Source organism: Neolamprologus multifasciatus, chromosome 7, assembly GCF_963576455.1.
Source record: "Neolamprologus multifasciatus chromosome 7, fNeoMul1.2, whole genome shotgun sequence".
NCBI lineage: Eukaryota > Metazoa > Chordata > Actinopteri > Cichliformes > Cichlidae > Neolamprologus > Neolamprologus multifasciatus.
The window spans coordinates 64337911-64355849 of NC_140445.1; the positions used below are offsets into that span (position 1 = coordinate 64337911).

A 17939-nucleotide genomic window follows, 5' to 3' on the forward strand; every position below is an offset into this window, starting at 1 on the left:
TTTATTTTTGAAATACACCAATTTTTATACACTGCAGGAAAAACGAAAATAAATATTATAATGCAAATTTGCAAAAAAAAACAACAGCATATGCATCAAAATAAACTATTTTCAGCAGTGCAATATGAGTTCTAAGCATCCCAGAAACGACACAGAAAGTCATAAAGTCAAAGATAACTTTTAAAAACACCAGTATAGGCTCATGAGGCCCTGATGGTAAAAAACTACATTTCCGCAAAAATTACATCACTTCCGGTTTCAGGCAGGTCATGGCGGACATGCGACAGTTCGCGCTGACGTCTATTTCAACGTAGGAAGTGTTACGAACAGCTGATCGGATCGGCAAAGCGTGTTTCTGGAATATTATGTTTTTGTTGCTGCAAGTGCTTTTTATGCAGTTTTTGCAAAGCTATATGTGGAAGGAAACTGTGACCGAGGACAAGCTGATGGCATAAGATGTAAGATGTAACTTCTCCGGTTTTATATGCAAAAAAAATGATTGCGCTAGCTTACGTGGTTGCAGTGCTACCGGGATTTAAAAGTAGTTGTGCAAAACTGAGCGTGCCGCTCTGACCGGTTTTAAAGGGTTAATAAATGGTTGGAAAATTCTCTGAAAATACTGAGAAATGCCATCACAAAATCTCTGAACTAATATACATTTTTGCATGAAAGTTAGAAGGTGCTTAACGGCGTGAAAGGAAGCACTGTATGAAAATACCCAACAGTAGAAAAGTCTTTAAGTGTTCAGAATAGGAAGGAGCTGGGTGAGTAGCTGCCCATCTACAACCTATTTGTTTAAAAAATGTACATTTACATTTTTTACATTTATAATTTTTGTATAAAAAGTCATATTTTTAATGTAACAAATTACTTAAACTGTAAGATAAATAAAGTAAACAAAAAAAAGCTGTATAACTTACCTCTGAGAGTTAGTAGGGAACATGCACTTATTTGCACTGAACAAAAATAAGTGCCTCGTTTTTGTGGCTACCTTATCCACAAGACCCCCAGCCTGACCGGCTGCTTTGTGAGCACCCAGAGTTCATTAAAGGGTCTTCTGTGTGACTATAACCAGATGGATGCAGCATGCAGCAGCTGCATGCTGCACAACTCTGACAAAAACGCTCAGCAAATGGGACACAGTGTTCAAAGGTGAAAATCTATACTCTCAGATTCCCAGTGCTGTAGGAGCCTAGTATTGATTAATGTATTCTGCTGAATTATGTCCATATTTTATTTGAGAGAAGCCTGAGTGTAGTTTGATGAATCAAGCTTTATTATGTTATAACGATGATATCAGTGGCAACTCAATAAATCAGCTCTGAGGCAGAAAAGAACGTACAAAATATGCCAAGAGTCAGGACAGTGATATAAAAGGAGGGACATCTATCTATCTATCTATCTATCTATCTATCTATCTATCTATCTATCTATCTATCTATCTATCTATCTATCTATCTATCTATCTATCTATCTATCTATCTATCTATCTATCTATCTATCTATCTATCTATCTATCTATCTATCTATCTATCTATCTATCTATCTATCTATCTATCTATCTATCTATCTATCTATCTATCTATCTATCTATCTATCTATCTATCTATCTATCTATCTATCTATCTATCTATCTATCTATCTATCTATCTATCTATCTATCTATCTATCTAAAGCTTGACTCCAGGTTTCTTTGGAGTGTTAAATTAACCATGGTTCATTATGTCATCTGATGAGCCTTCCCTTGATAGTTACCTATTGCTATCAGGCATACTATTCACAAACATACTAACACAACTTACTTACTGCTTTCAGATGCTCGAGCTTGTTGGCTATTTGATTTTACTTCCTCACTTTTTACTGAAATCTGGCAAAGATCACAGAAGTTTCTTTTTTTGTTTAAAGAGCTAACCCAGAGGTAGAGAGGCTCTATAAAAAGATCTGATCTCACTCTCCAACATGGGGCCTTTTAAAGATTATGTGAGTGCTTATAAAGCAGCTTTGTTGCGAGCCAAAATGCAACACAATCCATTGTTATTGGTGACTGGAAAAATCTAATTTTCTACAATAAATTGGCTATCTTGTGCTCTTGAGGCCCCCCACATATTTCACGGTTCACTAACAGCTACTGACGCACGCCACCTCCCTCTGACTGTTATCCAGCCTCCTGTCCTTCTTGACCAGCTATCCAACTATTTTGGCCTCACTGGTTGAGCGCTGTCTTCACTCCTGCTTTCAGGATGCATTATGTCACCTGGACACCCACTTCATTCTCTGCTCCAGTGAGTCAGTAAGGACTTTTCATCATTTACATTCACCCCCTTGGTCAGATCATCTTCCACCATCGACTAAGCTTCCATGATACGCAGTTATATCTAAGCACTCTGGTTAGTTCCCTGCTTTGTCCCCTATCAGCAGTCTAAAACTATTTAACCAATTCTCTCAAATAGAACAAAATAAAATTGAAGTCTTGGTTGTGGCTCCTACGTCACTGCTTTCAAAGCTGACTGATTTGGGCCTTAATTTTGAGTCTTCACAACCTGGGTGTCATTCTGGACTCCATTCTTTCATTTTCATCATATAACCTATCTCTAAATCTGCCATCTACCACATCAAGAACATCTCCAGACAACAGCTTATACCCTTAAACTCAGCAACAGAAATTCTCATTCAGCAGCTGGAACTCTTATTTATGCTTTTATCACCTCTGACATGGACTGCTACGGTAGTGTTCTGTTTGGGTTGCAAACAAAGCCCTGCGCGCACACACACCCACAAGCTGCAGTATGTTGCATGCATGTATCAATCAATCAATTAATCAAGGCTTTATTCGCCACGTGCAGGTTACCCTGCAGTGAAATAGGACCCTCCCCCTCCCGACCTTACACACACAACACAGACATCACATGGGGATACAGGTCGGAGATCGGTAGTGTTACAGAAAACAAACACTGAAATGTACACTACAATGGGAAAGTACAAGAGGAAAAAAGAGACCTCTACTCATGCTGGGCTCCTGGGAGGACAGAAAAAGCACAAAAAGCACATCCTCTGCACAAAAAGCACATAAATGTCCACAGCACAACATTATGGAGCACGTGACAAGCCACAGGGTTGGGTGGGGGGGTGAGAAGTAATCTGAAGCAAACACAGCAGCCATCCTGCCCAGCGCTACCATTCCAGCGCGGGCTCAGACCCGCCGTGTTCCCAGGAGGGAACAAGCATCGAAGGCGTTTGGAAAGGGAGGGGGGATGAGTGTGTGCATATCAGTGTATATGTATGTGTGTGCGTGTCCAGAGTTCAGCTGAGACAGTGTCCTTCGCCCTGCTAGGCTAAGTAAACAGTCTTCCAGCCAACCCAGGTGGCCTTGCATGGAATGGGAAGGAACAGTCTAAACACAGTCGTTATCAGGGTGTTGTTGTTCAGCTCCAGCCTTGCGACCGCAGCTGGCGCCGAGAGGGTATCCGCATGAAGTGATGGTGCTTTTTACTTTAGTGCGAACAACTCGTATGAATTTCAAAGCAGTTCTACAGTCCAACACTGTTCTCTCAATCTCCCGTTGGAGAGCCGCGAGCTTCGCCATACTTGCGCTCTGTGATGTTGTCATTCTTGTGCTCAAAGAGCCGATTCTGAGAACTCACGACCACAGTGAGCCTCCCCAAGATGTATCCAGTCTGCACTCAGAGATCTTATTCTGAGTATTCACGGCAGCTGTAGCCTCTACAAGATCTTATCCGTGCTGCACTCAATGAGCCCATTTTGAGAAACTCGCGCCTTTTCCCATTGTTCCAATCCCAGTGGGCAGCCTTGTGGGGGTTTGAACAGCCGGTTCCGCTTTCTTAATTCTTCGATAAGTCAGGGCCCAGCCAGCTCCGATCACCAAGTTACCATGGTTCGGAATAGGTAGATATCTTCAGCAGTCAGGCTCACCCGAGCCCAAACCTCTCGTTGAGAAAGGGGTGTCAAGTGCATTTAGGGACCAGTTAATCAAATCCATAATTCCTCTTTTAGGTTTTAGAGAACAGACTGTGAGAGAGTGTTCCAGGGAAAGGTAATACAAAAAACACGAGACTAGACAAGGACATAAGAGGCTAAGCAGGGAAGCTAAGGGAGAGGAGGAGGAGGAGAAAAGTGCGACCGCCTTCGTCAAGAGCAGAAAAAGAAAGAAAAATGTATCACCCCCAGTTTTATGCACTGGTTCCCAGTTAAGTGTTTCCTAAAAAATTCTCACCTACCAACCCATTCACTGCTCCACAGGACCTACTGGACTTTCTACCTTACACCTCATCTTGAACTCTGTGTTCCTCAGTGAAATACTTTCCATGCCCCATACAGGACTGCAGTCCTCTGGGGACACATCCATAGTTGATTTTGTTGTTGTTATTGTTATTAGTATTATAGAGACTAGGTTAACAACTCTTTCAGGTTTAGTGACCAGGTTAAATTTAACCAGGTTAAAGCAGGTGAAAGCCTTCAGGGTTTTATTCTGTTTCATTTAGGAGTCGAATGCGCAGCATCAGCTTAGAGATACTAAACGAGGATGACCTTGTTTTTACCCCAGACAGCTTTATGGATGGTTACACTGTTGCACAGACATTTCTGCCTGTAGCAATGATTCAAATTTCAGTCTCAATTCTGTATTTGTTTTTAATCTCAACTCACACGGTGAAATGTGATTATCAAGTATAGCAATGTCAGTGTGACTAAAGTCACTGTCAGTGTCTGTAAGTGTCAGACAATATTCTAAAGTTTAAAAAGAAAAAAGTGTCCTTGTGTGTGATCAAATTTTGATCAGCTATTAGCTGTGGTGGAAAGTATCTACATACACATATAATAATCCTCGACAATTCACTGCTTTGTTGTGGAACAAACTGCTTGTCTACACAAACTTGTGCCATCTTGCAACAGTGTATCAGGAGGTTGGGCTTTCTTGTTACATTATGACACTCTATGTTCCACCAACTCCAAAAAGGTTGGAATGGTAATTTTTAAATGATAGATTAAGATGTCTCAGTTATATTCTTTGATTATTTTAATTCATGGGTTTTGGTTGTGCTTGTGTTATATTTTTAGTGCTAGGATTTTGGTTTATTTTGGCTTTCTCGTGTCCCTCGTCTTGTCACGCTTGTCTTCGTGTTCCCTCTGTCTTTCCAGTCAGTCGTGTCTCCGTCTCAGTGTCAAGTCTGCGTCTCTGTGTTATACTTCCTGTTTTACTTTGACAGTTGTCGTGTCCAAATTCATGGGCTGCATCCTCCTGAGGACCCAGCCTTCGCGGTCTACGTGGGCCGGGTCCTCAGAAGGTCGGGTAGGCCGGAAGTAAACGGCTGGGAAAATTGGACGGTCTAGCCTTCAGATTAGCGTCACCGCTGTCTCAGCCGTCTGCTCCTTGCTATCTAAAATATAACAGGACACTGGCGTAAATTCTCGACCGTCTCATACTTCTGTTTAATCAGTTTTCTATTTGACGTTTAGTCAGCTGTGTAAAAACCAAGGAGGAACCCACCCGGGGGATTAATAAAGTTTTATTTTACCTAATCTAATCTAATAACTTTAATCTCAGCTAAACCGATTTACTCACGAACAAACAAAACACTGAAAAAAGCCCAACAATAACATTTTTAGGTTGTCTAAGTGACTTATATATTACGTTTAACCCGAGTAACGAAAGTCCGCGGTGATGTGAAAATGATGTGCCGGGAGTTGTGCCGTTCTCGGCCGCATCAGTAACCTTCGAGCTCCCGGCGAGCTATCGAGCTGGTGGGTGACAGACGTCTCCGAAAACGTCGAAGCACTTTTGCAAATATGCGATATCTTGATAAACCGAGCAGATATTTGATGTTTACACAGCTACTTTCTCGCCTGAAAATATGTTAAAAGTTTATTTTGTGACCCAGAAAGATTAGTATGAGTAATTTTAAAACTTAGTAGCGGCCGCCATTGTTGGAAACTGGAGCTTGGCTGGGCCGCGCTATGAATTCTGGGATATGGTAGGCCACGAAGGACACACCCGACCCATCCTTCAAATTCGGGGAAAAGGGGGACGCATTTGTCGGCTGCATTCGGAGGAGTCTACGAATTTGGACAGCCTTCAGCGCATCGCTGTGACGTAATCGGTCTACAAATGCGGCCTCAGGAGGATGCAGCCCATGAATTTGGACACGACCAGTCTGCGTCCTTTGTCAATTATTCTGCTTTGCTTCCTTTGTCTCGTTAGGTCTGATTACTCCCAGCTGTGCTCTCCTGCTACGTCTCATTCCCTCGTTACTCCCGTGTGTATTTTATCCCTGTGTTCTCCTCTGCCCTTTGTCGTGTCGTACCCTCACAATGCTGTGTTTGTCCAAGTTTACAGTTCCTGGTTTGTTTTCTAGTTGAAGTTTCTTGTTTCCAATTTCTAGTTTAGTTTTGTATTTATTGTTAGTTTTTTCCAGTAATAAAAGGTGCTGCTTTCAGTTACATTCGCGTGTGTGAGTCCTGCATTTGGGTCCTACATCCTGCCAGTTTTGTGCTAGACTAAATAAAGTGTGCTAAGTGTTTGTTTACACTCTGGAAATATGTCCCGCACAAAAATTAGCACAACTATAACAAGTTACATTTGGAAAATGCTGCTCAAGTACAATTTTAAAAATATCACACAAAATGACATATTGTAACAACCTTTATTATTGTGGTGTAGCACACAGTGTGTGAGTATAGTGGCAGCTGTTACATGCTGCTCGTGTGTCTGTTCAGAGAGACCTCACCATTGTAACGGGCTGGCACCAGCGACTACCGATCTCCGTGCATGTATGTACGGACAGAGTAGAGCCGTGGAGACCTGGCTTGCATGGTCTTATGTTGCTAACAACAAATAAAGATCTGTTGTTCGATTTAACCGACTGACTTCGAGTTATCTGGCTAACCTCCTGCTAGCCGCTCCTTCCTCACCAGACTGCTGTTACAGTATCAGGCGCAAGGATGAAACTGAAGCTTTCTGGTTTTATGCTTTGATTTATTGTTGTTGCCAATATGTAATTCATCTGTATTTGCATGACTAAACGGATTCAAGAGTTTCATAAATTTTTTGTTAGAAGTTTGTTATTTATTTTCTATCTACTTTTGTAATTTATCATGGAGTATGCATGTAACGTTTCCAGTTTGTGCAACAGCAACGTAACATACGGTAGTTTGGCTTTTATCCCAGGCAACATCAGTAGGGCAGTAATGTTTAAAATCACCTGCATTATAAGTGAAGTCATGTTATTGTGAGTACAGGCAAAGTGTCTGTGAAATAAATAGCTTTTCTTTTTTTCTGCCAGATTGAGTGCTCCAGTATATCGGAGTACTCCGAGAGGATCATCAAGTCCAACCACCTTGACAGCGGTAAGAGCTGCAGCTGTTCCTCGTCTCACAATTCTGATGACACATGCACTCCATCGTCAGTGAAGAGAGCAGTACAGTAGGTTAAAGTCATGATAGTGAATGAAGATAAATGAGGGAGGGGTGGCAGAAGAGAACAAGAAGAGATCAGCTGTCCAGGATGACTGCTAATATGTAAAGATGATCTTTTCACATTAAAAAAAACTGCTCACTGCAAACTCACTGCTCGTTGACTAGCTTACACTGTATATACTGCTGGTTCTGTCTAAGTGCTGTGACTTGCATTTCATTTGATCTAAAATAAAATGTCCAATTAAAAATTAAACTGCTGCCAAAAGTAATTGCTCGGCCGTGAAAACACAATCCACTCCACGTTCCACAGTAAGTTCGGAGGTCTACAGTGACGCTGCAGAAAGCTAGCGACCTCTGTGGACTACGCACCTCAGCACCTGCTGTGATTTTAAGCGGCCTACTACTATGTGACTACTTCATTGTAATACCACTAACACATAACCGTGAAATTTTTAGTAACATGACTATACTTGTTGCACAGGTGGCATCCTATCACGGTACCATGATAGAGTTCACTGAGCTTCTGAGAGTGACTTAGTCTACGTTCACTCTGCAGGTCTTGATGCTCAATTACGATTTTTTGATCAAATCCGATTTTTTTGTCTGCTCGTTCACACTACAAATAAAATGTGACAGCAAACGCGCTCTAGTGTGAACGCTCAAAGCGCCCGCATGCACAAAAGAAGACGTCACACACAACGCGCTCTGTTTAGACCCAGAGCAACAGTATTGTTTGACTGATGGCCCTTAATATAAAGACTTCGGACTTTACGTTTCCCAATTTTTGCTTTAAGTTATTTTGTTATTTACATAATAATGTAAAGAACCTAATAATGATCCTTATTGCTGTTTTAGAGGAGCGCTGCTTCAAAGGATAGTTGCAGATTTCTGTCAGAATCTGCAGATTATACAGAACAAATAAAATGTTCACGTTTCTCCAACGTTGTCTTCCCAACAGTTTCACTGGATGGCCAGGAAGCGTTCGCGATGTCTTCTCCGGAGCTGATAATTGGCGTCTATCTTGTGTCGGTGACGTAAAAGACGGATTTAATGCAACATGACCATCAAACAGCAGCTTTCTAAAACATCGGATATGTATCGGATTCAGGACCACATATGAAAGTGACCTGATTTTTTTGACCCTATGCGACCCATATCTGATCATGGTGTGACAGTGTGAACGGCACAAATCCGATATTTTCAAATCCGATCTGGGTCACTTTCGTATGTGGTACTGAATCCGATACATATCCGATGTTTTAGAAAGCTGCTGTTTGATGGTCAGGTCGCATTAAATCCGTCTTTTACGTCACTGACACAAGACAGACGCCAATTATCAGCGCCGGAGAAGACATCATGAACGCTTCCTGGCCATCCAGTGTAGATGTCAGTGAAACTGTTGGGAAGACAACGTGAACATTTTATTTGTTCTGTATAATCTGCAGATTCTGACAGAAATCTGCAGCTATCCTTTGAAGCAGCGCTCCTCTAAAACAGCAATAAGGATCATTATTAGGTTATTTACATTATTATGTAAATAACAAAATAACTTAAAGCAAAAATTGGGAAACGTAAAGTCTGAAGTCTTTATATTAAGGGCCATCAGTCAAACAATAGTTTGCTCTGGGTCTAAACAGAGCGCGTTGTGTGTGACGTCTTCTTTTGCGCATGCGGCCGCTTTGAGCGTTCACACTAGAGCGCGTTTGCTGTCACATTTTATTTGTAGTGTGAACGAGCAGACAAAGAAATCGGATTTGATCAAAAAATCGGAATTGAGCATCAAGACCTGCAGTGTGAACGTAGCCTTAGTCTTTCACAAATATTTGCAGAAAAAGTCTGCATGCCTGGGTGCTTGATTTTATACACCTGTGGCCATGGAAGTGATTGGAACCCCTGAAGTCAATGATTTGAATAGATGAGTGAATAGAGTGTAATTACACTGCATGTACCAATAGGTTAGGTTAAATATTGTATGATGAATAATAATAACGATGAGTATGTTGAAGGTATACTTTAAAACAACAGCACGTGCACATTGTACAGTATGAGCATATGCGTGACCGAGGGCGTTTATAACCCAGCACATTTTTGAGTGGACATTGTTCTTTACACTGGCTCATTTGTATTCATTTGCAGAAATATGCATCCTGTGTAACTTCAAAGTGTACGTTATGATCAGAGCACCTGCTGTGCATCAAATTTCCTGCCAAGCCCCTGACTCTGCACCTACCAGATAATGGAGCTATAAACCACCCTGTCAGCAAATGCCCCAACTTATTTCTAAACCTATGAATAACAAGTATGCTTAAGTAACCGAAGAAAAGAGTTATCTGTGTGTTTGCTGAGCTCTGGAAAGCAAATAAGCAATCAGCAGTCGGAGTAACAGGGTTGACGTGTCGTGAAGACATCAGGGAAACTCTTCAGTCACTTCTTTCCAAAGCAGAACAAACAAAGCTGAAGTCGGCTAATCTCAGGCAGGGCAAAGGTCGACTCCTCCACCGCAGTCCCCAGCTGGTTTCATTTTCATAACAACACAATGGCTGCTGTGTTAGCCTACAAAGCATGAACGGGGGTGTTTCTTTTCTAAAATTACCAGTAATAAACTACGTTTTTGTTGGAAGTGGTTTAACAGATGGTGCAGCTATTCCTTCACCCAGCAAAATAATAATAATAATTTTAAGAATAATAAAAGTAACAAACAACATCCCCTAAAATATACTTTACCTTCTACTTTTTAGTCCCCAGAATTCCCACATGTTATTGCAAAGACTTTATTATATTATTTAAAATGTTTTGTGTGTTTCAGTTATCACCATTTTCAAAGGCAAGGTTGAGGAAGTGGAGCTTCCTGTTGAAAAAGTTGACATCATCATATCTGAATGGATGGGCTACTGCCTCTTCTATGAATCCATGCTCAACACTGTCATCTTTGCCAGGGACAAGTGGCTGGTAAGACGTCTGGATTGTGTGCGTTTGTGTATCCTACAATAACACAAGTCACCAAGATACCTTCTGAAGAACACGTAGGCAGATGGAGTTGAATAAACACGAGCTGTTGATCATTGAAGAAAATATCAGCAGCACAACAGGGAGTGTTAAGAGATGATCTGTCAAGGAGAAGATTAGGGACACGGGTGAAAACAATCGTGAAGTCGGGGGGAGACAGACAGGAAGCTCACATAAGACGCTTCAAAGTAAAATGTTTTATTAGCGAGGGAGACACGAATACTAACGCTAAACAAGATGTATGAGGCAAGGAAACAAAAGGGACCGAGGCATCAATACAGTCTGAGACGGAGGGAGGTGTGACAGAAACAGAAGCGAGCCAAAGCATCAGAAAACTAAAACTCACGACTAGAAGCCGTAAAGTAAATCAGCAAGAGACTCCAATGTAATCAGAACTTTGAAAGTCAAAGCACGAACCTAAAAAAATACAATAAACACAAAACTCTAAACTTTACACAGAGGAACAACAGAAACGACGAAATCCAAACCAAGCAACCACGACCGACACAAAACGTTTAAAGTGATAAAACACAGAAAGTATAAAGCTGGAATTATAATATTCTCAAATGTTAGGACAATTGAACAGATTTAGGATTAATTACATTTCTAATAACACTCACAGCTGTCTGCACTCGCTGGTAACAGATCTCGGCTGACCGTGCGTTTGCTCTGGCTGCCCCGGTCTGATTCCATCGCACTGTTCAAATCACGACTAAAAACCCACTTATTCAATCTTTCCCTCTAGTTAATATTTCTTTTATGATTTTATATCATGCACTTTTATGCTCATTTAATTTCTTGTTTGCTCTCTACCTGTTGCTTTCCTATGTATCAGTGACAGCTACCTGCTTGCATACTTAGTACTTGCTTTGGTCCTATTTCTATTATCTTCCTTCTATTCTCTATGTTACTTGGCATACCCTTGGTTTTTAAGTGTGCCTTATAAATAAAGTTTATTATTATTATTTTTTTAAAAAGATCTACATGTTAGTTTTCAGTTAATTTTATTTTATTTTGGTCAAACGTTTTGCAGTTTTGATGCATTCCTAATTCATCTCTGGGGTTTTTCCAGAAACCTGGTGGCTTAATGTTTCCTGACCGGGCCTCCCTGTATGTGGTGGCCATAGAGGACAGGCAGTACAAAGACTTCAAAATACACTGTAAGTGCAGTTTAATGCCAAAATCATGTTTTTGCCACTTACTTGTCCTGTAACCAGAAATACGACTTGCTGGATGGATGCAGAAAGCACCATCAACACACCCACGTTCTGCTCTCCGCTGTGGGCACACACACACAGCCTTTCCAGCTCTGCAAATAATTTGAACTATTCCTGAGGTACAAGACTGGGCGTGATAATTGATATTATAAGTCAACAAGCCTCTCCATCTGTGTATGATCCCCTGTATAAACCCTGCAAGGAGCACCGTGGGCGATTTATTGCTGCTGGACATAAAGCAGCATAAAGTCTGCGCACAACCCAAAATGACAACACAATTGCCAGAAGGCCTCCTACTCACACTCCTCCATACATCTGGGAAATTATACAACCACAGTGCACCAGATAAAATCTAGCCAATCATATCATATTGGCCTTCTTATGTCTGGCTAGTTCAGTTGAGCTCGCTGTGGCTCTGAAGTGCTCTGAAGTCACGCTGAGACAAGTGTACATATTGACCGCAAACTTTTTCCAATGGCACGGAGCCAAAGACGACCTTTATCTCAGTTGGAAGTGCCTTTCTGTAGCACTCCAGCATTCTAAGAGCATCCCGCAGTCATTAGTGCTACTCTGGGCTGCAGAGTAAGTTAAGTGGGCAGCGGGAAATGCAAATACGCAGCATTACAAAAGCCCCCGGGGGTTTGTGACCTGTTCATTATCACCAGTATTTCAGCGCGTTCGAGTAGTTCTTCCCTGCCTCTTGGGCCACAACAGAGATGTTTGCTCGCACACTCTCTTAAGGTGCTTTGTGAATAATTTATGCACCAGTTTCACTTGAGCGACGAGGATATCCAGGGCAAGAACGCTGCCTGTGTTCGAGGGGCTCGTTGACGATTCATCGCCATATACAATGTGACTTTCATCTGTCAAAATGAAAATCATTCCAAAATGTCAGGATATATATCTCTAGGATCTTAGATGAGACTATTCTGGGACGAGCAAAGCCCCCAACCAGAGATTTTTATTTATTTATTTTTTCATATTCAGTCCAAATGTTTACATATCCTGTGGCTTTTGCCGGCTCTATAAACCAAATAGAAACTTGGAGCAAATACAACAGAAGAAAAGATTAATTCTAAATATGTTTAGGATGTGATAACAAATCATTTTGTGACGCTGTATTTACCAGGGTGGGAGAACGTGTATGGCTTTGACATGACGTGTATCCGTAATGTGGCCATGAAGGAACCCCTGGTGGACGTAGTAGACCCCAAACAGGTGGTGACCAACTCCTGCCTGGTCAAGGTTAGTACTGTGAATCATATTTTGGCTCATGGGTAATGTCCACTGCCTGATCAGCCAATATGCAACGCTGCCATTGCTGATTATTAACTGAAGCAACAATAAAAAGGGTTTAATGCCAATTCTGAGCTTCAGATTTTATTTCTTGCTCTGGAAATACACAGTTTAGCAGTTCTGTTTGTGGCATAATTAACCTGGTAAAACACACCAGGGTTGCACGTTAACTGCTGATTAACTACCCAATGACAATGTTTGACTGGCAAACGTATTGTCTAACATACCGGGGCTGTTATGAGTGCCACCTCGATGTTGTTCTGTCTGTGGCTCCCACTGTGTTTATTTGACTGATCACACTGCTGTGCCATGCATGCCAATAGCAGTCTGTCTAGTCTCGCTGATTGTGCTCCTTGTCATAGTGACCTTCTTATCGCTGGCCTTGATTAGATGGCTCTGCCCTGTCTCACCTTTGTCCCGGTGGAATATTGTTGTGCGGTTAAACCTTCATTTCAGTGTTGCCTCTTTCATGTTCCCCTTTTAGCTCATACTTTTGTCACCTTCAGTGTTGGGAAGGTTACTTTTAAAATGTATTCCATTACAGATTACAGATTACATGCCCCAAAATGTATTCTGTAACGTATTCCGTTACGTTACTCAATGAGAGTAACGTATTCTGAATACTTTGGATTACTTAATATATTATCATGCTGTTTACAACTACATGAATGTACTATTGCTGTGATTTATTACTGTTACTGAAGGTCCGCGGCTCCGAACCGTAGTAAAGGGACCTCTGGCTAATACGGTGGGTTCTGTGTCGGCTCGTAGCCGAAAACTAGCTTTACTTTATTGTCTGGGTCAACTTTGCTAGCAGAGACAGAGAGAGGGGTGTGTTATGAATAAGTCTTCTTTTTTTTGGTACCGGTACTAGTTTTACTTTGTTGTATTTATCTGTGACACCTTAAAGGCCGGTACGTGGCGCAAAAAAAGTTGGGGATCGCTGCTCTACCTAATCCCACGAGCCGAGGTGTGAAAACAGGTGTGGGTCACAATCAGCCAAGGTTTTGGGTGAAGCCTAGCGCCACCCTATCATGTGATTTCCTGAGGTCAAATGGCCCAGGATGTGATTGGGCCTTATGGTGTCTGAAGGGATCTCAAAACTGGATTCTAGATGGCAGACAGTTGGTGTCGTAAGCCACCGCCTCGGTTCAAAGATGGACATGGATGCTTCTTTCACTCCTCTTTCTTGAATGGATGGATCTGTCTTCTCTGTCCAAAATGTGAACATTGGCATCCTCGAAGGAGTGACCTTTGTCCTTTAGATGCAGGTGAACAACCGAGTCTTGTCCTGCTGACGTGGCTCTTCTGTGTTGTTTATAAGTATGTTCGTCTTTTTAATCAAAGCAAAGGTCTGTTCAATATTTCTTGTGCAAACTAGTTGTTTACATGAGTAGTTCCAGTAACTTAAATCACTGCAGCTTAGTTTATTAGTTTTAGTTTTCCCCCTTAACTGACTTAGGCAGACAGCCCTTGAGATAAAAAGTGTGTGAGGCTGATGAGAATAGGGGGTTTTTTCCTCTGGGATTGTTTTATATCAAGGCCTTACACCATTGATACCACACTGAAAAGAGTGGTATCAATGGTGTAAGGCCTTTTAAAGACATGCAAATCCATTCAAAGTCCCTGTGTTGACTTTAAATGAATTACTGAATGACCTCATTAAAGTTGTATAACCGAGGAGTAGCGCGTACAGGACCCCGTGTTATTAAACCTTGACTGAAAACTACTGTAACGATACTCGGGGAGCATCATTAGCAAGTATGATCTTGAAGCAAACAACCTGTATGATGGTGCTCTTTAAATGTTTATTTTGCCTTAGGAGTAATTGCTAGAGGATAAACATAGCAATGCAGTATATTGCTGTCTTAAACTTTGAAATGTGACTTTGAGAAGTTTATCCTGCATGACCAGAGTAAACATCTCGTAAATGTGTTTATGGGATTAATTATTTTTTAAAGACAGCAGGGGAAATCTGATATTATTGTTGCAGTGTTTTATTGTCACCAAACATAAGGCTCATTCCTCTGCAGCGAATGTGGCATCTGGCACCAAAGCCATCAGTGAATATCTATTAGCACTTCATGTTTATGCTGTGGTAGCAGGTTTCAGGTAAGCTTTCCTCTGTTGTGCAGTAATCATAGATAATTCTTTATGTTGACAGTAGGAGGAACGTGCTCCACACTTAGCATGACTCACTGGGATGATATAGGAGACCTTGTAAAATTGATTGGAATCAGGAGACATTTATAGACTTGGGTTGTAGAGCCTTGCATGACATGATCCCCAACACTTGGATCATGACAAATATGGGCACAGCTCCTTCTTCTTGTCTATCCTACACAGCGGTTACTGGCTTCCAGTGTTGGGAAGGTTACTTTTAAAATGTATTCCATTACAGATTACAGAATACATGCCCCAAAATGTATTCTGTAACGTATTCCGTTACGTTACTCAATGAGAGTAACGTATTCTGAATACTTTGGATTACTTAATATATTATCATGCTGTTTACAACTACATGAATGTACTATTGCTGTGATTTATTACTGTTACTGAAGGTCCGCGGCTCCGAACCGTAGTAAAGGGACCTCTGGCTAATACGGTGGGTTCTGTGTCGGCTCGTAGCTGAAAACTAGCTTTACTTTGTTGTCTGAGTCAACTTTGCTAGCAGAGACAGAGAGAGGCGTTGAAAGGCTGCTCCAACAGAACTTATTGTTTTTGGAGGAAAACACGAACACGGTGTACAGTCGAGTCTTAATAGCTTACTTACAGCTGGGCTCGTCAGGCTCTCTTCTTGGCTGCAGTGGTTATTATTATATTTACATGCTTCCAGCTCCCGTTTTTGCTCGATGACAGCTCGTACTTTTCCTTTTTCTCCCTCCCTCGCTCACAGACACATAACGTGTATGGCAGTCCATTCTCCCTGCAGCACGGACTACACTGCCCATGATGCTACATTCTTTAGAGCTATACCTGTAGCATTCTGCCTATTAGCTTAGCACAACAACAACAAAAAGGCCTCTCTCACCCAGGAAACACGCAGAGAGAGAGCGTCACCCTGTAACCACGGCAACCGTAACGCTGCCGCCTGGAACAACAGAACGTAGCTGTCAAACAAAACCCAAACAGTCCTGACCCGCCACAATATGAAACAGGGAAGTACCGCCGTGTAATCCATTTATTTCAACAAAGTAACTGTATTCTAAATACCACCTTTTTAAACGGTAACTGTAACGGAATACAGTTACTCATATTTTGTATTTTAAATACGTAACGGCGGCACATGTGTTCCGTTACTCCCCAACACTGCTGGCTTCTACTTGTGGGGATAAATGGACTGATTCTTATATAGCGCTTTTCTACTCTCAAGGAGTACTCAAAGTGCTCTATACAACATGCCTCATTCACCCAATTACACAAGCACTTTATCTACACTTAGTGTTTTCTAACGACATTCATACGGATTCATCGGAGAGCAAGTTGGGGTTAGTATCTTGCCCAAGGATACTTGACATGCAGACTGGAGCCACAACCACCGACTTTCTGATCAGTAGGTGACCTGCTCGACCTCCTGAGCTACAGCCACCCAAGTGGGAGCTTTACTGTAGGCTCCATCTTAATGTTGGTTGTTTTGTCCTCGATGTATTGCAGATTTATCTTTTACAGCCTTTTAAAACTGGTAGGTTTAATTTCTTGTTGTGTGAATAAATAAAAGGTAAGAGCAAAGCGCTCTATTAAAGAATTCATATACATTTCTAAAAGCGCATTTCTGAGACTTTTCTTTGAAACACAGTGAAAGGGAGAACTTAATGTAATGACTCACATAAGAAACTTGTCATTTGTTTATGTAAAAAAAATATTTTTTACTTTTACAGGAAGTGGACATCTACACAGTAAAACCTGAGGACCTGTCCTTCACATCATCTTTTTGCCTGCAGATCCAGAGGAATGACTACATCCACGCACTGGTCACTTACTTTAACATTGAATTTACTAAGTGTCACAAGAAGACAGGTTTTTCCACAGGTAAGATACCCAGCACTCCTGCTTACTTCATATTCTGTACAAGGCGTCTTCATCTATCTGTTTAATTTATAAAGACAATTAAACTTTATAAATTAAACATCTATAAAGTTTAATTGTCACATTAATAGATATAACGCAGCATAAACTGGCAAACAGCCAGTTTATGCTGCGTTATGTCTATTAATGTGACAATTAAACTTTCTGGTCATCATCGAGACATAAAAATTTGAGAAAAATAGCCTTACAGCCACTAGCAATCTGACTCCTGGCCCTCTGAATCTGAGGTCTGTAGAGCGAGAGATGTAGTGTTTTTTTTTCTTTGCAATTTCTCTGAGCGTTGCACAGTCTGACCTCGAGGTGAGTTTGCCTTGGTGTCCACTCCTGGGAAGATTTGCAGCTGTCTTGAATGTTTTCCACTTGTGAATAATCTTCCTCACTGTAGAATGAAAGATGTCTTCATTTTATTTATTTATCTGCTTTTTTTTTATTATTATTAAAAGGGCCTTATAACTCTACCAGGATTCATTGCTTTTGTCTTTCCTCCTGGGCACTGTGATAAAACACACACACATAATTATTACATATCAGAAACTTCTGATCATCTAAAAGTGATTACCAGCACCTGGTTGCTACTTTACCTTCTTAATTAGTGTGGAAACAGACTGCATAGAGTCCTGTGAAAAACGTGTTGCACTTTTGATAGACATGACACATAATTAGAGACTAATCAGCAAATAATATTCAATTAAATTCAATTTTATTTATATAGCGCCAAATCACAACAAAAGTCGCCTCAAGGTGCTTCATAGATACAGAGAAAAACCCAACAATCATATGACCCCCTATGAGCAGCACTTTGGCGACAGTGGGAAGGAAAAACTCCCTTTTAACAGGAAGAAACCTCCAGCAGAACCAGGCTCAGGGAGGGGCGGGGCCATCTGCTGTGATTGGTTGGGGAGAGAG

At 41.3% G+C, this 17939-nt stretch overlaps 1 protein-coding gene and 1 long non-coding RNA gene across 2 annotated transcripts in view; both read left to right on the forward strand.

The window, feature by feature from the left end:
* Positions 1-17939, forward strand: part of LOC146515885 (protein arginine N-methyltransferase 8-B) — a 36120-nt gene that overhangs the window by 12469 nt on the left and 5712 nt on the right. Inside the window, exons 4-8 of the mRNA XM_085165091.1 lie at positions 7296-7359; positions 10235-10377; positions 11507-11594; positions 12781-12896; positions 16826-16976. Coding sequence (XP_085021217.1) covers positions 7296-7359; positions 10235-10377; positions 11507-11594; positions 12781-12896; positions 16826-16976 — 562 coding nt within the window. The remainder of the gene's footprint in view (positions 1-7295; positions 7360-10234; positions 10378-11506; positions 11595-12780; positions 12897-16825; positions 16977-17939) is intronic.
* LOC146515886 (uncharacterized) lies at positions 1495-5559 on the forward strand. The gene is made up of 2 exons (XR_014874903.1): positions 1495-2728; positions 2780-5559. It is a non-coding gene; the product is annotated as an uncharacterized LOC146515886 (long non-coding RNA).